Source organism: Pterocles gutturalis, unplaced genomic scaffold, assembly GCF_000699245.1.
Source record: "Pterocles gutturalis isolate BGI_N339 unplaced genomic scaffold, ASM69924v1 scaffold19897, whole genome shotgun sequence".
NCBI classification, from domain to species: Eukaryota; Metazoa; Chordata; class Aves; order Pterocliformes; family Pteroclidae; genus Pterocles; species Pterocles gutturalis.
This window is the reverse complement of record NW_010115866.1, coordinates 14,058-37,094: the sequence shown is the minus strand read 5'-3', so window position 1 is coordinate 37,094 and position 23,037 is coordinate 14,058. Positions and strand designations below refer to the sequence as shown.

General features: G+C 38.4%; 1 protein-coding gene across 1 annotated transcript; it reads right to left on the bottom strand.

Annotated features, from left to right (window-relative positions):
- Nucleotides 1-1,678: 1,678 nt before the first annotated feature.
- On the bottom strand, nucleotides 1,679-22,495 carry LOC104463132 (unconventional myosin-XVI-like; the record flags this gene model as incomplete). The annotated part of the gene is made up of 2 exons (XM_010075345.1): nucleotides 22,231-22,495; nucleotides 1,679-1,942 (listed from the first exon to the last, which is right to left on the bottom strand). Coding segments are annotated over exons 1-2 (292 nt in total), but the record flags the coding sequence as incomplete, so codon positions are not given.
- Between the last annotated feature and the right edge of the window lie 542 nt (nucleotides 22,496-23,037).

The window sequence follows — 23,037 nt, the reverse complement described above, 5'->3', positions numbered from 1 at the left end:
GGATCTATCATAATTAACATATTGGCTATATATACCCAGTAGTAAATAGCGATGTGTAATATGAATGATGAATGTTGAATGAACGACTGAAACACGAATAAATAGACAAGACAAACAGGTGGTGCCAAAAGCCCAGCTTCCGCAGCTATATCTGTTTCAGTGGGATTACTTCAGTCTATGCCTAGCCTGGGCTTACAGATTAGAAACCCATTACTGTTTGGAGGTGCTAGGTGTGCTTCCAGACCACATCTTCCAGCTCAGTTTTGTCTGAAAGGAGTCTAGCTTGCATGCTCCACAAAACAAGATGAAACACAGTAAATGGATATGATATTCACTACAAATGCACGTGTCTAATTTGAACGGAAATCCTGATGTAGACAATGTCCTTTCATGAAAGAATCATGGTTGGATGTTCCACTCAGCAATAATAGCAGAAGAGCAGCTTTGATGTCCATGAGTTTCAATTTTTTTTTTTTTTTACTTTTTGTTTTTATTAACAGTTCTTAGTATACCATTATTCAGCTCAAAGGGGACAGGCTCTGGGAACATTTGGCTAAAATCACGACAGGCAGGCAGGTGCAGGTCCCCAAGCTGCATAAATACATCAGTCACACTTTTTCATTGTCCTGTGAAAGGACCACAAGCATCAAATTAAGGATAGTGTTGTTAGGCCTACTGGGTTGGGGTTATCTGTGGGCTCTTTGAGTTCCTTGCTTCTGGGGACTTGTTTTAGCTGTTTCAAGTGCAGGACACCATCCCTGGTTTTCCCCCACCTTATTTTCCTCTGCCTGAGGTATCTTCCCTTTATGCTCATGCTATGCAGTCTGAGCAGTTGCCGGACGTTCTGTTCTGATTCAGGTGCAGGTCAAGGCCAAGTATGGGCAACACAAAAGACTGTTGATGCCCCACCACCACTCCAAAAAGCAAGCTACATTTCTTCAGCATAAATGTCAAAAACAGCCTCAAGTATCTGACTTTTACAGAATGCTAAAAGTCATATCTAGTATTCTGCTTGGGTTTTAGAGAAAGTTGGGAGCTATGGGAATACAGGAGAAGATCTTCACTTATAATCCCTGTCCTTTTACACACTAGGAGAATGGAATGAAAGGTTCTGAATTTTATTTGTAACTTAGTAACCCACATGAAGAGAAGAGCTCTTTCACTTCCTGTATCAATCTAAATGTGTAGGACTGGACCTCAGTGATAAGCAATGATAGCTAGACCAAATGCCCATTAAAATGAAGATTCAGGAGTGAGTAAAAAACCCATACCTAATCAACTGACAAGAAACTTGCCAATTCGTCAGCATGATGTGACTATTTCAGAGCATCCCTAATTCAGGTAGTTTTGTGCTAATGTGATTACAAAGAGCTGACATAAAACCTGTTTGCAAAGGGGTTGCTAAAAGTATTACTACATCAGGTTTTCTTCTGATACCCCTCCCACACAACAGTATGGGGAATCCTGGGGACTTCTAAGACTTGAGAGATCCTTACTGCAAGGTTTGGTTCCCTCTTGAGTAAATTACAAAATTCCTCAGACTACTATCAGCTGCACCAGGGATTCAAACAATGCTAGGAAACTAAAAACAGAACCCCTAAAATGTGGTTACATATTTCAAAAGGACAAAAAAAAAAAAAAGTAGAAAAGAAAAAAGTAGTTCAACATTACTAAGTACCTTCTTTATCATCATGACGTATGATTGCATCCTGTATCATATCAGCAAGATTAAAACAAACTCGATGGTTCTTTCCATGTTTCAGCTTTTTCACGTAGCCCTCCCGTTTCTGGAAAGCTTTTTCTCGTTCGTAATATGCCTTTATTTGGTCACAGCGCATCCGCTTCACCAGCCGCTGCCGCTGGCCGAGAGGGAGGGACTCCAGCAAGCACTGCTCAATTTCCATCTCATGGGTCCGAAAAATATTACATAGCTGGAAACAGCCTGTAAGAAATTAGACAAACACATTCAGATCATGCAACAGCATGCTTTCAAATGTGCCATGAAACCTGCAACAGTTTTCTTGTTGTCCCTTCTAACCATGCTTAAATCTATCATCTGAGCTTCTCCTACTTGACTCATGCTGACTATAGAGAGTACATCTCATTATAATTTACTTTTTGGAACAAGACATAACTGATTCTATTAAATCACTGATGGAATTAGTTCATGTAAACAAATGTGAATAGAAAGGTCTAAAAGTTCAAATGTGAGATGGGCAAAATATCTAAATAATTCAATATAAATCAAGTGTCTTGCATTTGTTTACAAATAAGAGACTATTATGCAGAGAAATGCCAGTCTGATGCCCCTGCTTCCTTTTTATTCATTTTCATCTTGCTTTAGGTTAGCAAATTCCTGTTATTCAGTGAGAAGAAAAATAATCATATCATAATTCTAATTAGTTCATTAGCATGCAGTGGGTACTCAGGCGACTATCTATTAAAAACATCAAAGTCATTTCAGATTCCTAACTATGTGTATGACTTTTTTTAATTTTTTTTTTTTTTTTTTGCATTGTATAGAGCCATCCAGGTGGAATCTAATGAAACTGTCAGATACCAAAATCTTCTGGAAACCAATCACAAATGTGTCTTTGGTTCAGTTAATCCTAACATTCATACCACTCTCTTTAAGTCAGATTCCTCGTTTGTTGTCACCATTAAATCTGGTATTTTTACTGACATTGCAATAACAGTGACGTTCTTTTCCAGTATGTTCTCTGTTCCACTGAGAGCGAAGTCCGTGAGAGATCAATTGCTGCTAGTTGCTTTTCAGGGGACAGTTCTGTTACAAAAGGAGTGTAGTGGATTGTCAGATAATTTTATTGCCTGAGTCCCTGGATGTAAATCCACATCCGTCAACAATGTACTCACTAACCTACCCTAAGAACCTTTGATGTGGGGTGGCTGGAGACCACCCAATCACTTCTGAGTCTTATGGTCTACTTTATAAACACACTTAAATTTCCTTTATATGGGAGCAAGGTGCCCAAATTTGTAATTTCTGAGCACTGTCAGCAGCCCAGATGAGAGAAGTTTTCTCTCCATAGTTTGATGGAAGAGCTCTTGAAGGGGATGTAGACCCAAGTCACCTTGGCAGTTAAGAAATATCAAAATTAAGCATTACTGTGCAACTTTAATTAGGCCTGCTTTTGTCTACCCATTTTGCTAAATCTGTAATTACATCGTCAAAGGACCCCTTCCTCACTCAGGGCACTAGCCGAGTAGTGCTAAGTGACCACTTTGTTTTCTCCTTGTTGCTTGACATATGTCTAATCTGCTGAATACCATTCAAAGACTGCTCTGAAGGCATCATTAACAATTTCCTGATAGGCTTTTGTAAAGCTCACATCATCATAGCACATAAACGCTTCACAAATATTTATTTTAATTAAAAGAAGAGGGATGAAGGGGCATTCTTATCTACATGATCTACTGAAGAACCAAAAGACAATTATTTTCTTTTTAAATAACTGATTTTGAGTGTCCAATTCAATTATTCTGTATTCTTTTTTTGAAGTTTTTTGTTTTGCTTTAAAGGCATAGTAGTCTATAACTATTACGTATCATAATATCATAATAAAATAGTAACAAAGTGATAGTCCTAGGTCGCATGTCAATCACTCTATAAATTACATCTATTACACGATATATTTGTTATTTTATATTATAAATTATATATTGTATTCTACTATATATTCTATTATATAGTATATGTACTCACTATGAACTAGAACCCAATGTCTCAAACCAGACTTTCCAAAATTGGGGGGCATACATTTATGCAAAAAGTGCCCAGAGTGTCTTGTTTAGAAATGCCATAACAGAAGAATACAATACTACAGGTCAAGTTCAGTCAACTTATTTTAACATATATAAAAAAAAAAAGCTACCCTTTCCCTATAATTTCTGTTCCTTTCTTAGCATGCCCTTCTAGTTAGAAGAAAATGAGTTATCAAACTAAAAAATTGGAAACAATTATTGGCTTGCATTAAGCCAAAACACAAACCCTTTCTTTTTGCACATCAAAAGCCAACAACTCCTTCTCAATAACTTTCTGTATAAAACAAAATTTCCATTTGACCTTTAATGATATGTGTGATTTCTAAACACATCTCAGAAAAGACAAGGAAATGAAAGGGTAGCTCTGTAAAGCTGCAGAAGACGTGACTTTATTCCCTGCTTCAGTCCTAGTGTTCAGAGAATTCAATCAAATAGAAGACCCGCACTCAGACCATCCTTGGGCAACAGCATCTCCTTTCTGTCACAATAGGACTGGGGAATGAGCAAACTTCAAATCTTCCCTATTAGAATTGTTCTGCTTTGTATGAAATATTTCAGTACCCATACCTTAAGCCTACACAGTATTTTTGGCTTGTAAGACTCTAAATCTGTAAGACTTCTAAATCTGGATATAGTGCCTGCCAGCCAGGCTTGCAGCCTCAGAGGGAAATCCAGCTCGCTGTATGAAACCACGTTTGACAATGCAGCTAAGAGTCCAGCTGTACGAGTTTCACCTCTGCTCTGTTCCTTCTCTTTTATTAAGGGAAGAAGGAACAGCCAAGTACTTGGGCTCCAACAGGCTACTACTGAAGTTGCTGTCTATATCTGGAAAACTCAGCTGAGGGTGAGAATTGTTGCTGTTCTAGTCTTAGCTGTCAAACAGCGTTATTTGCTGACAACAGACTTTAACGGTATCTTTGCTTTTCCTCAGCTCAGCTCTGTGTAGCCTCTGCTCTGAGGAGGAACTGTCAGTGTTCACTGCCACACCGCAACTGAGACTGGTGCAAACTGTAGGACACCTTTGCTGTCACAGTGCTCTGCTCCTCCAGGGTGAGAAATCAAACAAATTAGCTCAATGTCTTGGTCAAACAGAGCAGAGCAAAGACGAGCTCATACAGCCACATTCTAGTTTCAGGAAGGATATGGCTGGCTTAGTGACCTCTGCCTCTCCACTGGGTAACTTTCAGCCTGCATGAGTGACAGTTTATTTGCTCCATGAAGAACAAGTCTGGCTTGACTGCCAGATCTGGCCTCACATGGTGGTCTCCAACGTGTGCCCAGAGTCAAATAATTCAGGCAGACTGAGAAGAGGCTCCTAATCCACTTGGGCACTGGTCTCAGCTGAGAAGTAGTAAATTGCAGATGGGATTTCTTCTCTCAGCCCATGTGGAACCTGATACATCCCAGATGAGATCAGTATCTGACTATGGATACAATAGCTGTAGGTCAGCAGCCTTATTAGATTAAGCCTGGATTAAACAACATAGTATAAATGCAGACAAGGAAAACTCTCTGAATTAATCTTTCAGATGCTCACCTTTAAAGCATGCAATGCTCAATCCCACTTGTAGAACCAGGCAGATCTCTGCTCTGACTGTGGTGACCTACTGAGCACTGGGAACTGCTGAGGCACAAGAGGCAGAGCTTCCTGGCTATCACCCCGGACTCAAACCCAGGAGGGTTATAGACATGCTTCTGGAGGAAATTCTGGGGATCGCTTAGTGCCGCTTTAAGCAGGGGGTTAATCAACATCAGATCAGGTAACCGTGTCTTGTCTAACTGAGTTTTGAAAACCTCCATCAGCGGATTCTCCAAATTCTCTGCATAACCTGTTCCACTGCTGCACTGCCTTCTATCAAAAATGCGTTTGGTTTTTTTGGTGGCCATTACCCGTTGTTACAACTCACTACTGAGAAGAGTTCAGCTTTGTCATTTCTGTAATTATGTTGGTAGCCTTCTGCTGCCCTCACTCCACTTCCTCAATGTCTATTTTACACTGGGGGAACCCAGACTACACACATACTTGCAGATGCAGCTTCACTAGCCCCAGGTAGAAGCGATGACTTCCCCTCAGTCTGCTGGCCACTTTCCTACTATAGCCTACTATGTGGTTTGCTTTATTTACAGCCAGCGTGCAGGGCTGGCTCCCATTCAGTTTTGTGTCTGCTGTAACCCCTGCATCCTCTGCAGCAGGGCTGCAGCTCAAGTCAGTCAGTTCCCAGCCTGTAACAATGCATCAGATTAAGCTGTCTCAGGAGTGAAAATATGCACTTCCCTTGTTGAACTGCCCAAAATTTCTGTCAACCCAATCCTCAGGATTAAGCTCTATCATTCAAAGTATGCCAACCACTCTGCCCTAATTGAGCACTGCCAATAACATCAACAGCTTCAGCTGTAAAGGAAACCTCCAGGAAAAGATAGCTGCTAAAATCCACAACTTCATTAGGCGTATGTAAACTGTTACTGTTTAGAGATTGACAACTCAGCTACAGCCAGGCTCAAAAGAGAAGCTATTAGGGCCTCCTAAAGAGTAACACGTGCATCAGGTCTGCCCATCCTTTTCTCTTCCATAAATGAGAAAAGCAGCACAAACCACCATACTGAACTTGTACAAGAATCTTGTATGGGACCCATTCAAATAGCAGAAGTTATATGGAAAACATGATCTCAACCAAAGCACTTTTTGAGTACACTAGTCAGGAGACAGCATGGTAACATGAGGAAAGGTCGTGGGTAGGGAAAAAGGTTGCCTTCTGAATCAATTTGCATAAAAGTTTATATCTCGTCATATGAGATCTCATATTTGAAGATTATTTCACATGGTTCTTGCCTCAGTGTATGACAAATTACACTCATGTACAATGATTCGATAAGGTCACTATGACTGTCATGGTATATTGCACTGGATAACTCATTAGCAGTGTCTCCATCAAAACACTGAAAACGCTTACCAGGCTATTATATATTTAATGAGATGCCCTGGACCGAAACAACTAGAACAAACATGATTGTTGGTATCTGGTTTTAAGATCTGTATTTTCTATATAAGCACACAATATAAAAACCGTTACGAAACACTGAAATATCAAAACCAGAGATCCTTTTATTATGTCACTTTGGTTATAAATTAGCACAGGACAAGAGAAGTCACTACCACCATAATTAACAGCAAAAAAAATAATGTGTCAAGGATGCTTACTAGAGTAGAGCTGCTTCACTGACTGGGGCCACCCTAAACTACTAGAAAGAGAAGAATCATTACTACACAACAACCTGTTCATAAGATTGTAGCAATTCACTCACAATTAGACAGAGTGCCAATTGCATTACAAGACAAATAATGAGCTTGATCCTGCCTGCATAAACAAGAGGCTTTTGAGTAAAGAGGAACTGCTTGCTTTGAATTGTCACCAGTTCTCACTGTGAAGGTGAGAGAAGAAACATTTTGTGGCACTATAAGGACCAGCTCCTGAACAACATGAAGAGCTTATGAAGGGTGATCAGACATAAACAGAGAGGAGGAATGTGACTGCTACAGGCATTTTGTTCCATCTCCTGCAGGTGATTTCAGCCCAAATAACTTTATAGTATATAGGAACATTTTTGCCATACCTCTTTTCAGAAACCATATTGATACAGCTTTCCTTCATATTTCCATTTCTTATGGCTTTATGCCAGTTAACTTTAGTCACTTGCTCTGGCATTTAAATTGGTAGTCTAGTCATCCTAAAAAAAAATGCACCTCAGATGGTAATTCATTGCCAGGGAAAGATTAAGTTCCTATCTAATCTCAATCACGTCAGAAGGCATTTCCAGAATGTGAAGCTGAATGCCATGTTCATTCACACAGGCACTACAAAAAAGTTTGCCATGTACTGTATTTTGAATTTTCAAGTCATATAAATATTTGCTGTTTTGATTCAGAGAATTAAGTACTTCTGGACCCTGGAAATAGTACGTTTTGCAAAGTATGTCAAGTTAAAAAACTTGTCTCTTGATTAAATGCACACACACAACCAAACTGCTGACATTGCTTAATGCAGCAAGCATCTCAAATAAGGTGACACAGAATTATGGTGCATAATGCTTAAAACTGCAAATTTGCAAATACTAAGACACATGCTTACATTTGTTTATGTAAACATTCTTGTTGATTTTGATGATATTTTAAACAATGAATAATTAAGATTTTTGGTGTTTGAAGGACTGTGATTTTTACAGCATAGAAACAAAACGTAGAAGTCTTAAATTACCTGGAAATATGGCAATCTGAGATTCTGAGAATGGATCTGCTTGAGATTGCTAGTACCTAAACAATATTCTTTAAGCACCTTGATCTCATTAAAGGAAAAAGGGTAAAAAAGACTCTTAAACGTACTCTGTTTAGCTTGGGTCCTCTGGCACTGCAGCTCCAATCTTGGTCTGTTCTTGATAAAGATATTATACCAGCCCCTCTTAGTAATTACAATTAAACACCCACATTCATATTTAGATGCCTGAAATTGTCCTGAATTTCAGAAAGATTAAATATTTGAAAATTTCAAAAACTTCAGTGAACCCTTTAAGAGATAAGCATTCACTAAACAACAAAAAAAAGTGTTTTTAAATAAATACTTATTACATGACACTTTCAAAGCTGGCTAGCTAAACATATTCATAGTACTAACAAAGATACGTGGGAAAAGCATGCAGTGAGCAGCAAGTGCTTTGGCACTTACAGACCCAGATACACAGATGGTGTAAATCAGTGTAGCCTCATCCAGTTCAAAAAGCTGCATTAATTTACACTCCATGTTTGATAACAGAAATCAGACCACATACTGACCCTTTCAGTAATGCACTTTGCTGTTATACATAATGACTTTACTATATGTGATGATTTTCTGCTTCCAACAATGTATAATATTTAAATTTATTATATTAAATTAGAAATAATAATTTATCAGTATTTATGAGGCTGAACTGTAACCAGGGATACAAATACAATAGTCTAACTGAAGTTACACTGTCTGAACCACAGATAAATGCATTTTTTAGAGATGCACTCTTCAGAAATCACAAGTTATTATGTATCATCTACTGATCTTCCAGTTTTAAAAAGAAATAGTTCTTACCCACAGAAGGGGCCAGATTAGTTTAAATCCATCTCCAATTGCAATGTTAAGGTCAGTATCAAGATACTTGGATTTGAAAATCCTTTGTTCAGTGCAGGGAAAATTACTTACCATTTGAACAGCCTCTCCATTACGTTTATTAAGCTGTAACTGAAGCGTGGCGCTCATAACCACTCAGCCTGATTTTAACAGCTAAAGTGTTTTCATCAGGTCAGCAGTGCTCTGCTCACTGTAGTGACGGGCTTATTCCTTTTCTTTTTTCTTGGTTCCCCTCCCCACCCCACAAGCAGATAATCATGAGGGAGCAGTATTAATGTAAACTATTCACCTTGTAAAGAATGTAAAGAACTCAATTAATGCCAAGTCTTCAGAGAATAAATTACATTGCAGTAAAGGAGCTGATGTGCTTCTTTCCTTGGCTCCACAGAGCTTCTTTTGGGGGTAATCACAAAGTTAGAGCTCTTAAATTACACAATAGACAAAGCTTCCCTATTTTCTGCTTAACACCCAACTCTGGCTTTGCTGAAGACCAATCCTGGTCACATTCAAGCAACCATCCTCTTATAAAACCCTACTCCTGTATGCTGCTCTTCAAGAGCCTTTCAATGTGACTAGACTGGTAAACAGGAACTGCAATCAATTTCCAGCTTGATACCAAGGAAAAGTTACCCATCAGACACTATTAATCAACTCTACAGGCTTTCTGATAGACTCTATTATCTATCAGCAATTCAGCGAAGTTACAGCAGCATTCTCTAAAAATGTATTATATTTACATCAAAGAATCAGTTTGGGATCTTGCCTTCATAATGATAGAAGAGAGCCTGAATAATAATGAATCAAATACAACAGAGGGCTCTGCATTGTCATTTGTGATTTATGTCATGTAGCAGTCTGTAACATATGGATATTTTATGTTCTAGGTAAAAGTCATTAATTGTGTGCCAGCCTATTCAATGAATGCAGCCCAACTTCCTGCCCATGCATTGCCCTTCAATGTAATAAAACACAGGTTTCAAATACACACATGTAAGGGGTTCTTCCCATTTTTTAGAAACAAAAAAAAAAAAATCATTATTATTTTCTTTTGCCTGTCATGAAGCACAGGGAACTCACAGGTCTGAATGGTCTGAGAGGAACTGTGTACACCCCAAAGCAGTAATCCTCATCTGTGGATCACATCCAGAAGCTCCATGAATGCAAGCAAAACGAACAGACACTCATACCGTTTATTTTGGTAAAGCTGCTGGCTCCACATCCTCTCTACTGTTGTCATCCTTCTATACTCCCTTGGAGGATGAAACAAAGGTGCAGTCTGGATTTCCACAAACCACAGCATACCTCAAGTACTTTCTCCTGCAAACCTCAGAACCTTTTGTAAAGCAAACTAGAACACCACTGTGTGCTCTGAAGCACTGGAGTTTCCAACTGACAAAACTGCATACTCTCAGACAGGAGTAAAACATATTAACCCATTCACCTCTTTTCACATAATATTCCAGATAATTAAGCTTTTAGGAGATGAATCTCTATCCTCAATCTGGAATCACGGCTGTGTTGTAGCATCTCCAAATAATGAGTGTCCAGACAATAGGCTGAAACACTGCCTACTGCTCTTCCAGACTTTAAGGAAGGCTTTTGAGCAATTGGTCCATGAAACCAGGGATCCAGTATCCCCTTACCAAATAGAAAAAAAAAAAAAAAAAAAAAGTTTATTTTGGACAGCTCTATTCTAGTACATAAAAGAAGGGCAGGCAGCAATCTCTGGCTTGCCAGTTAAGCATTATGTACTAGCTCATGTTCACATGGTGAAGGTTCACTCGGAACAAACGAAAAATACTGAGACTGCATAGCACATGGTCCTGATTCTCCTGCAATTATCGCAGTGCTGTTGTGCTGTGAGACACAATTATCTTTTTTTTGTGGTTTCTAAATTTCACAGTGACTGAAGTGGAGACTGCACTGCAACATAGCAAAAAGGAATTTTACAACATAAACCCAAAGGTGTTTGTATATAGCAAGTAGTAGAAGAGTACATGTAGGCAGGGAACAGTACTTGAGGCTACAAAGCCTTTTGAAATAGATGGAAGATTGGACAGGGCATAGAGCACATAATTTGGGGCAGTTTCATCCTTCCTATCTATTGGGAGAGGTCTCTAGATATTGTCCACAGCCTTTGCCATAGAAAGGGCTACTTGGAACTTTTTAAAACTGAGCCAGCAAGCTAAATAACAATCCTGTAGACCATCGGAGGTCCAATGCCTTTCCCTCTTTTTTACGAAGTGTAGACAGGCCCTTTGAAGCTTTTCCTATGAATGCTGTCTAGCCACCTTATCTTTCCTTCTGCTTGCAGCAATGCAAGTGGTGCAAAGGGCAACTCTGCATGGCAATGCATGTCACTCGAGGAAGAAGAAACTTACTTGCAGGAAGCTTAAGTTTCCTTGCAATGTACTTGAGATTACTTGGTATATTCTGTGGTGAGAAATTTAATGGTTATTAAGCGAACCCTGACACCCACATAGCAGAAAAGCAATATTATAATTTCTAACCATAATGAAATAGTCGTACAACATTCCTAGGCAATGCAGTACCAAACACCTCCCACTTCTTTGAATAAATTGTGTCATGGTTCACCTGGTTTTGAAACATTTTCTTGAAACTGGGTAAGGGGTTTGGAAATTATGATGTGAAGAAAAACTAAAAGATGCACACATACACAAGTAACATAATCACACAGTCTTTGTTTCCTTAGGAAGATCAAGGCAAAATATGCTCATGTGTTTCCCAAAGATTAACAATATTATTCCTAAGGCAGCTAATTTTAATTTTTAAATAAATAGTTTAAGTCCTCATGTCAGGATCTGGAGCATTTAAAGTAACCAGAAAGCAACAGTCACCAGATTAAAACTGACTGCACTAACACATTTTTAAAGATGTATCTATATATAGACAAGTTAGAAGAAAAACTAAATTGGCTGTTTGAGCTTTAATGTAATATTTTGTTCATTTTTGGATCTATGAATTTATGTCACTCAATATTTGGTATTTCCAGAAGCAAGCAATGTATATTTGTTAGATTAATATAAAGCACTTAATAAGGCTTGTGATTCGCAAAGCCTTTGAAAAAATAACATCAGCATATTTGGTGATATTTTAACAATTTAAATTGCTATAAATCACACCAACAGCAAGTAAAACTCAAGAAGCTCCAAATCAGAAGGCACAATGAGACCAAAGACAACCTGGGCTTGCCAAATGACAATAAAAAAGATAAGAAGGAAGTCCTCTAGAAAAAAAAAAATAAATCTTTCTAGTCATTGCACAGACCTGGCTGACTTTATTTGGCTGTAAAGCAAAACTTATGAAGTTGCAACTTAGCTGTGAAGATAAGAGTTATTTCCTTACAATGTAGTAAATGGAAATGTAATAATACATTAATCTCTAGCCCACACTTTCAGATACAGGACAGAGAGGAGGGGAGGACATGCATCTGAGAACAGATGCACTGGAAAATTCTTCCTGCCATCACAGTATAATATAAAGGGCTTCTTATGCAGACCAAGGACACTCAGATCACAATAAGCGATGAAAAGCATTAGGACTGTTGCTGATACTTGTAAATCTGCAACTCTGAAGGTGCACAGTGAGGGGAAGCCAAAAATTGCAATTGCTACAACTCAAAGGTACTGAGAAAGTTCAACAGCTGCAGAAACAACCATTTTGCTGTAAATTAATGTCTGAACAAAGAAACAAAAAATCAGATTGTTTCAAAACCTGGGGCAGTTCTTTTAACACAGACATTCTCAGATATCACTATTTAGGCTGCAAATATGCCAAGGATCAAGAGGCCTACAGCATATGAGGATTACAGAAAACACAGGAGTAAAACACATAAATCAAAATTTCCAAAAGCCTGCATTCAGCAAATTTAGTAAAAACAAAAACAGAAAAAGGTGTACGTGGATTAAGACAAAGAGGATATTCAGTATCATACATCACAGATAGTCAAAAGCCAAAAGGGAAACAGTGGTTCATAGACCTAACCATAAGGACTGGCAAGCACACAGGAAAGGGAATCCTGTGCCCAATGGACTGTGGTTCTGCATACAATCTAATAATTTACAGAGATTGCTGTAAAGTAAAAGCAGATGGAAAACTAGTTTACAGTATCGTGGAGTTAACAAAAATTCTGCAGCAGGGCTAATATGTAGGTTTTTGGTCACTGTTCATCAACGGTCTGCCATCTCGGTTTTCAAATAGCGAAAGGATTGGGAACAGACTCTCCTCCTTTCTGCAGAAAGGCAACTGATCTGCAATATTGCATTAAATTCTAGACAATCAAAATGGAACAGTTCAAAAGAAACTACCACAAATGGTTCTGGGGCCTGAGGGACTGATTTATAAGGAAAGATGAAAAGAATTAAATATGCATAGCTGAGCTAAGAAGTGACTAAAGAAAGACAAGTTAAAAAAAAATTGAAGGGTGAAAGGGAAAAAGAAAGGTTATATAGCACAAAAAGGGAATTTGGAACAATAGAATCAATTTAATATAGTGTAAATTTACATAGAGTACCAAGATAAAAATAACACACATGGAGGAGATTAACAGGAAAGACTGCAAGATTTCTTGTTTGTGGTACGGGGTAGACAGCCACAAAAAAGCACCAACCTGGGCACAGCACTACATTTCTGACACTCAGAGCAGCTCAGTCACTCAGCTCTGGCACCTCCAGATGGCCCTGCAAAGTTCTGTAAAAACTATGCTCCAGTAAAGTGGAGAAGCAACCCAGGAGAATTTCTGGCATGCAGAGCTACACCATTGGCATCTGAAAGACTTATCTCCCTTGAGCTGAGGGGACAGTTACTGGGTATGCCCTAGGTCAGCCTGGGCTATGGTTAGAATAGCAAGGATGGTCGCTAGTCTGAGCTGGATCTTCACGGATAAGTGAAAATGAAAGCAGGCTGCGCAGCTGTCCCGACAACAGTGTTTACAATAGTCTGATAAGGTTACCTTCCACATCTACCATCTAGCACTATACTTGTAGTCACATAATACTATAGCACAGCTGTGTGGGCACGTATAACATGAGAAAAAGAAGTGCAGAGAATCACTATCACACTTGCTTCTGAACATGCAAAGCAATATCACTTCTGGGTTAAGTTAAAATGAGGAAATCCAGTTGACCATTTGTCTGAAGAAGAGGAAGAAGAAGAAACTGAACAGCTTCATCTCATCTGAAAAACTGAAAAAAAGTATAGTGTCAATGGATGGTCTTCTAGTCTACATGAAACTTCAAGTTTCTTCACTGAGGAAATAATTAGACAAACATAAAAAATTCTTCAAAGCCACTGAAGAAACTGAAGTAGAAATCAAAGATAAATTATTATTGCAGCTCCAACATTACCACTCACTCACAAGACAGAAAAAGTGTCTCTCTAAGACACGATAAATATATATATTCATTAGTGATTAGGAGGAATTAAGGACATCATTTAGATTGCCTTAAGAGCTATACTTTTCACAACTGTCTGTATGATTTACACATATGACTTCTGTAACTAACACTATTAGTACTGCAGCTAACAAAATTAAATAATTGTGTGCAAAGCCAAGCACCTGAAAAGCAAGGTGTTAATTTCATCTGCAATCTGAATACAAAATTTCTCCAGTTTCACATAATGAACAATACCTCTCTTTCCACAAAGACTGAAAAAAGGGGAAATTTCTACATGCGTGCCTCCCTCCTTCCTTCTCCTCAGCTTAGATGTCAACATTTACAAAACTTTTACAGGAGAAAGCTTTGATTCCTTGTATAGTAAAAGGATCACATTTGAAAGCCATCAATTAGCTTTCAAAATATGACCTTAATAAATCGCTCCATTTTCTGGGGATGTCTTTACAAGGTCCCATATATATTTTATATGTCATATTTCATAACAGGATTTGCACCAAATGGGACCACAGCAGGACTCCACCAGCCTGAGGTGATATGGCCCAGATCTCTTGCCTGTCTACATGCTCTGAATATCACTTCAATCTCTACTGAAAAGCCATACTGCAGAGACATTCATAATAGGATTTAGGGCCAAAGATACCAGACTCCATGTATTCCTTCTTCCCAGGAATAACATTTTCTTTTTTAAAATCAGCTGTGAAGTAAAAGAGAGTAAAACACACTTCCAAGTGTAAACCCTACAGGAAGATCTGTATTCTAGTTGGATAAAAACCCAGTAATAAATAACCAAATGATCTTCCACTTTTGTGCTGTGCCCTCCAGTCCACACTCCTTGCCAGTTCCCACTCTTAGTGGCCAAAGAGATTAAACTGTACTACATACCAGCTCTCTGAATCACCTTACAGATGGGGGGAGCTTGTCAGGGACAGTTGTCTTCTAGTGTACAAGCATGGCACTGGGAAGGAAAACAGAGTTGGCGATACTCCTTGCATTTGTGCTTCTGCAGGTTACAACAGATTGACCCATGTCATCTGTTACTAGAGGGTATGTCCAGCAGTCAAAATACTAGAACGTGAAGATTTCTTTTAGCAGGTCTTATTTTGCTGTCATTTGCACTTCAGGCAGATGCTTGAAAGCAAACAAATGAAAAATAGGCCTTCTAACAAACAATCCAATATTAATTTTTTAAACTGGTGGTGCTCCTTTATGATACATTAGGACAACTCTTTATTTGTTCCCAATCAAACTAAACTTCTGTTGACCTAATTGATTTCCATTTGTTTAAGAACAAATCAGAATTACTTCAACTTAAAACATTATTTGCTTTAAAATAACCATGTTTATACTGTGGCAATTTTGATGCAGTTGTTAATTTAATTATCTCCAAATATTTTCTCTTTGGTTTTACAGATTACCAACTGTGCAAAATTTACCATGATGCAGTATATTAATTTGTCTGAAATGAGAAAGAAAAGGAATTGTGATTACTTGGAGCAAGGAGTTACTTCAGAAGTGAAAATACATTCTTCAGCCTCAAAATTTTCACAAACTTTGTGAGAAAAAGTGGATATATCACTACAATTTCACATGTGTAAACAGAGACGTTTGGGGGTTTTTTGCCATTCTCTGTAATATCAGAATTCTGAAGCTTCATACATGCTGTGCCAATATGGTGAGAAAATATACTTTGACCTTTACAATCTTCTTTCATCTTATTTTCAGCATGGCTAGATTTCTTTGCTGTCGGTAGAATCACTATATTAGAAGAAAAAAGCACTCAAAATACCAAAAATATAAGAGATTGCTACATTATTTCCTTACAAGTTCACAGTAAAGTTTTCCGCAGAAAATGCTGATGCTTCTCTCTGATGACATATTTTTTACAGTGGGAAACCAAATGATAAAATGATGACATAAAAATTATTTTTGGGATGACTGTAATTTCCATGAAAAATATTATAAATAGATCCTATTTTTGTTTGAATACAAAGTTGGAAATCTTGTAGCCTTCAATTGACCATGGTTAATATTGCTCCTCTTGCTGTTATTTCAAAATGCATTTTTCCAAATACCAGTTTATATAAATCTTCATCTTAATATAATTTACAAATGCTATTCTAAGCAGTTGTAATTGTTAGGAAAGTTGTTGTCAATTGTTACTGTTAGGAAAGTTTTATTTACTTGGAGGTACACTTGACAAATTATTAGATGACCACCATTACAAAAGTGCAATGACAATTGGGCTACCGCCAGCCTGAAATATATTTTTCTAAATATCATTCCTCTGTCTAAATGCACAATAAAATACATAATTAAAAATAAATTAAAGGTTCTTTTTACCTCTTTCCTGGCATCCAGTGTCATGATTTCTAACTTTTTGATATTTAGGCAAGGTAGAAAATTAGTCAAATTAAAAAAGTAAAGTTGAGTTTCTGTCATCGTCACGTGAACCCAGGAACTGGAGAAAAAAAATAATTAAATAAATCTAGCATAATAAACTGGTACAGATATACTAGCTTTCATAGGCTGTAAATAATCTCCTTTTTCTGGAAAGTTGGCCTGCACCTACCCTGTGACTGCAGTAAGAGAGACAGAGACACAGAGTTTAACAGGAGTAAAAAGTTCTAGCTATGGCTCTACTTGTATCGAGGTCTGTGAGATAAAAATCACTTGCTCTTGATTGCAGAATTAAAAAGCAGTTTTACCTAATTTTTCAGATATCCTTCATTACATCTGAATTTTCATACTGACTAAACTTTTTTTTTTAAAAATCTGCATTAAATCTCACTGATATATCAGACTCAGATTCAGTCTGTCAAAATAGAGTAAGAAATACTGTGTATTGTATTAGCATTCTTTTTCTGCATTTTACAGTATAACCTTCTCAAACAAATACACTTCACCAAAATCTCTTTATTCCCCCAGAATGGCTTTATGCATCTTCAAGGGATCTAACAACTCCCAAGCAGTGTCTCGTCAGACATAGCTGCTCCTCTCGCTCTTTCTGGGCTCCCAGGGAAGATGACTCCTGTCTCTTCCTCCCAGCCTCATTTTCAGCAGGCAGGGTCTCTCGGTCATGCTAGGCATCTTATTTCAGTAATAATCTTCACCTTATGCCATAGGTCACAGTGTCATAAGTGTGCAAGGAAAAGGATGTTTTCCCTGCAGCCACATTGTGCTTAGCTTTCTTATTGCAGAATTAAACCAAGACACAAGAGTTAGTTGACACCATCATAAAGAACCAACCTAAGGGGACGGCTGTTGAATAAGGACTGGTACAGACATGCTGCTTCTATTTACAGCTCTCCTTCCTACCACCTGCCTAACTTTTACTTTTTTGTGCCTTGTGCTCCTCATCAGTAGCAGAGACATGTCCATGAGCACATGAGAATTCTCTGGGACACCATAAAATGGACCAAATAAATGAATACTACCTGCTGCCCAACCCTGGAACAGAAGAAAACCTGTTCATGGGAAGGAGAAAACACTTTGAAGAATTTGCTAGTTCTTTCACATCACTAGCAGTCCAGTGTGACAGAGCACCTATGTGTCACCGTTACTCGGGTCATCACACATCCTGCACACGCCACCACAGAGGAAAAGCGTTCCTGTATCAAGACCAACTAGGGGTCTCCAATTTTTCATTTCAGGTTCCTCTTATCTTCTTATTCAGTCTAAGCTACAGCAACTCGCTCTACTTAAACACAGACTAAATTTTCACAGGCTGTCTCACAGTAAGAAAGCTGACACAAAGGCATCATGTGTTTCACCCACAGGATTGCCTTTCCATCCATGGGAGAACAAAGTTCACATCCCCATCCTCCGTAAATTAAAACTAATGTATCATATCACATCTTCCCCCACCCCTTTCTAAGTTGCCTAAAATTCAGGTAGAGCTATCACTATAGCACATCTCTGAAGCCTCAGAAGGCTCTGGGGGATGTGAGAATGTCTGAGTCCCTTGGGAAAAGTGCACAGACTGGGTTTAAAGTGCTAAATTAGAGTTTGGGATGATATGCCTCTTTCCTCCGACGTTATCCTGGAACATGCTAGTGCAGTCTGTCCCGTAACCCTGGTGAAAAGGGACAGACACCACCATGGCCGAAATGCTCATCCAACTAGTAATTTAATTGAAACAGAACATGCACCAAAATGGCATGCTATGGAAAAGTGTGGTAAAATTAAATAAAATGGAAATAATAACAATAATCCACAGAATGTACTCTTCTTTCATAAATATGACAGTGATTTTGTTATCAAATACTCTGACTTAGTGTGAAAAATACTCAAGATGGCATTTGTAAATACATTACTGCTGGCTTCAGCCTTTCAAGACAAAGGTCTCTGGCATTGCAGACTGATTTTTTTTTTTTTTTAATATAAGGAAAGACCCCTGTAATATATGGATTTTTTAAATACTATGATTAGGAGGCAGCAAAAAGAAGGAATAAATCAGTACACACTACAAGATATCTGAAGAGGATACAGTAAAATTCAAAGGCCAAGTCTTTCAATGCATCTTCCAGTCTGATTAATTTTCTTCATGGACAATCCTTGCCTTGTATTGAGATGCTGAAGGTAATAAGGGATAGATGTTGGAGAGAAGTATTATATTTCTTTAATATCTTGTTTCAAATCCTGATTTAAATTCACCAATAAACATCCCACATCTTTGTAAGCATTGGTCTGTAACAAAGCACCATTCCATGTTTCATAATTCATACAAAGGAGATAAAGGAATTGGAAACAAGAGATAACCAGAAAGAATGGAAGTAGATTCTGATGTTCAGATTTGATTATCCTAATATTTAGATAAATTCACATAGCTCAGAGTTTCAACTGGTGTGACTATAACTCCTTAGCAAGGTTTTAATTCTGTTTGCATTTATGGGCCTCTACAGCATTTGCAGTGGAAATCAGACTCTTGAGTAATGAATTTTAGCCTCCTGACTAAAGTACCGGTTTTCTTATTTACCTTTGCAGATCCCTCCAAGGAAGTCCAGAGCACAGGTGGAAAACCACAGCCATAACATGTAAATTATTATATTCATGTCATAACTAGATATACAAGGGAGAGAAGATAGCAGCAAGGTGTTTCCTAATTTGCAAAATTACATTCATTTGTACAGTCTGTCACACAAATCATCAAGATAGAATAGCACCCAGCAGCTGGCAGATAACATGTGTACTCGCCTACATACCACTGTTCTCTCTTCTAAGTAGCTTATGCCAGCTGATTGCCAAGGAGAAGCTACCAGCACAGACAGGAACAGCTCTCGGCAGCAACGATACTTGGCTGCAAAAAGAAGATGGGCACTAGTAGTGACAACATGAGCCGCTCAAACAGCCAGACACGCATACAGCTTGTGTTTCAAATGCTGCAGGTGCCAGCTGAAGACAACATGATGGCTGCAGCAGGCCTTATTCCAGAGTATTACTGGGATGAAAGACCTCACTGGGCATGGCCCCAATCAGGTCTGACCATGCAGCTGCCACTGCTTAGAGCAAGAGGGCAGACTGGAGGCCTCTCAAGGTTGGACCCTTCCAACCTGAAAGATCCTATGACAACATACGAGTATGTCTCACGTTCACAACCTCCACTGGGAGCAGTGTACTAAAAAAATGAAAGAATATTAGTAAAATTGTACTAACACCATAGGAGAATAGCTATAGCCCTTCTCAGCCCAGATCTCCACACTTAATCTCTGCAGAGATTAAAAAAGCAAAGTGCAAACACATGCAAAAGCCAGGCACATAGCACTACAGTTCATAAAATACTAGCTTTAAACTACCATTAATTTGTATCTTTTAGATACTTCCCCTCTCCCCAAAGCAGACCACGAGACAGTGCTCTGCAAACACAGAGTTCAATGTCTTTTCCTTCTGATACAGGAATCAGTAGTGAAATGGATTTAAAAAACACAGCAGGGTGTGAAGCGTCACATTCCAACCCTTGTGAGGTTCAGCTGCTCTCAGCAGATCTCAGAACATTGCTGGTGCTGCCACCCTGCATGCAGCCCTGGCCCATATTTGATCCCATCTGTCTGCCAAACACAAACATCAGCAACACTATTGTCATTTTAAGTCAAATGGATGCATGACAGAAGTGTTTCTCCTTCAATAATTACGGGTGGAGATGGAAGCGCTTTTGCCAGTTCTGTATGGAGAAGCACAGGCAGCAAAAAGACCTTGCGGCAGGCTCTAGCCGGCACCCACTGTATTCCAAAGCACACTACTAGGCAGGAAAAATGCTATGTGATAAAATATCCTGATTTTGTGAGAAATTCCTAATTACAAAATTCCAAATTTGTAAAAGAGGAAACAAATAGCATAGCCAAAACTAATGCTGCACATTCACCTTTCCCTCTGTGGTGTTTTAGTCCTCCATCCCTGGCCTCTAACCCATGCAATGAACATCCCCAGTAGTCATAATTCACTTTCTTTTAATAAGAGAACCTCATGGTCATCCTCATCTCTTTCCAATTAAGGAACCTATAGTTTCATTGTAGAGTATACATATTTAATGTACTACTGAACACACACACACCCATATACATTTGCTGCAGTTTCACTTTATGAAAGTAATTCCAAAGTGAATAAAGACCAAACAATACTCTTCTGACATCTTCAAGATAGTTATTATGCCTCAAATTCATCATTTGCATTTATCAAATCTCATGACAAGCTCAAAGACTTATTGTTGGAATGCACCTTTAAAACTATGCAGTAAAACTAATCTGTGCTTCTCTGCATGAACAGGGAATTTAGGCTTTTTAATTCCCCCAATATTAAAAGCAGTTCCATACACAAGTCCAATTGAATTCAGATAAGAGGAAACTATCACAAATCATTTTTCCTTTAATTACTAAAATATTTCCAGGGCACCTTAATTTCATATTAGAACATCAAAGAACCACATCACTCATTTCTTACCTGTAAGACAGTATTTTTAAAATAGTTTAAGAAATGTCCTTGGTACACTTAAGTCATCAAAGACCACAATCTGGAGAGAAAACCTTTTACAGCAATCAGCTATTTATCATGTAAAAACAGTGACATAATACTAGAAGTCTGAAGTTTTCAAAGTCCTGCAGCAAAAAATATCCATGACTAACTACTACTGGCTGTCCAAAACAAGAATCTCAACAATAATTAATTTTTCTGATGTAAACCCAGCAATTTCCACTCAGACCCTGGATGATTTAAAAGGCAAACCCAAAAAGCTTGAAAAATGTGCAGCTAGGAAGACAAGCAGCCTTGATAAGCAGATTAAAAAAAAAAATGCTGCTAGGAATTTGTTCTGCACTGAATCAACACATTTAGCATAGATCCTAATTTAATTCCTTAAGGAGGCAGCCGGCATGATTCAAGGTTAAAAGTTCATTATTATTTTTTAAGTCTGTCACACCGAATAGCTTAATATTCTGATAAGGAGGGGATATGAACATTTGATCTACAACAGATAATGAGATGTGCTCATAATTATGAAGCTATTCTCATTTCCATTACCCTTGTAAAGTGTAAGAGCCATGTCCGAGGTTGTCCTTATAGGCATCTTTAACATAATACTATGAATGACATTTCTTTTTGGATATTATTTTCTTTGGTGATTAATTTAAACAAAAGTTTTAAAAGCTGATCAGTATGAACTTCAGAATGAGAGCTTTATCACACACACAATGAAGTTGCCTCTGAACAGATGAGAAAAAGAAACACTGTGCTCTGCCTGCATATTCACATGCAAAGTAACAACTCCCCGGCTACCACGTTGACATCATGCAGCATCTGCCTTCGACTTTTTGCATATGCATTGAAAAGACACACCTCAGAAAATGAAAAGACAGTTTTAAAATCAAAATAACCATTTTGCTACTTACAGCATTTGATAAAATGGTAATGAGACATTCTTTCATCTCAGGCTGTAGTCTTGCTACAGGTTTCAGCATTCTCTTCTGCTACAACTGTCATGCCCAGAAAATGCATTATTTAGAGCCCTTCCTCAGGTATCCAGTATACCTCAGAATACATTATTTAATGTAGTTTCCTGTTCCAGGATCTTGCAGAGGCTTCCAAGTCATCCTCACCCGACTGCTGGAGTTATGATAAACCTCTGTGCATCTTGAACCATGACTACTGCACGTGCTATTGTAGCACAGTTGATTGACACCGCTCCTAATCCCACATCCCTAGGAATAGAAAGATGTAATTGGTGTGCACTTGCAGCCACATTCTTCCAGCACTGAGGTGTGCTGCTGCACTGCGGCTCTCACAGTCCTGCCAGTTAATGGCTTTTCAATAGCTTTCAAATGGCAGCAAACTAAGCTTGATGAGTGGGCTCAAATGAAACAGCAGAACACGGGAACTCAAATTTTATTTGTGCATGCTGTTCATGTGCCAAATGTAACCAGATTCTTAGCTGGTACTAAAACAGGATTAATTTTAGTTGCCACCAGTTGCTGTGTGAATAGGAAATTGATACAGGTTGCCAAAAATAACCACCTTTTAGCATCAGAGATCATCTTTCTGTATGTTGTAAGGTAAAAATCAGCATAGAGCCCACGGCCATCTTCAGACTCTCCTGGTTCATGCCTGGGTTCATTTAAATTGAGCTAGGAAACAGGCTTGTGTGTACATTCCTTGATATGTTCTTGTTTTGTCATTCCTTTGTATTACATTGCATCTTT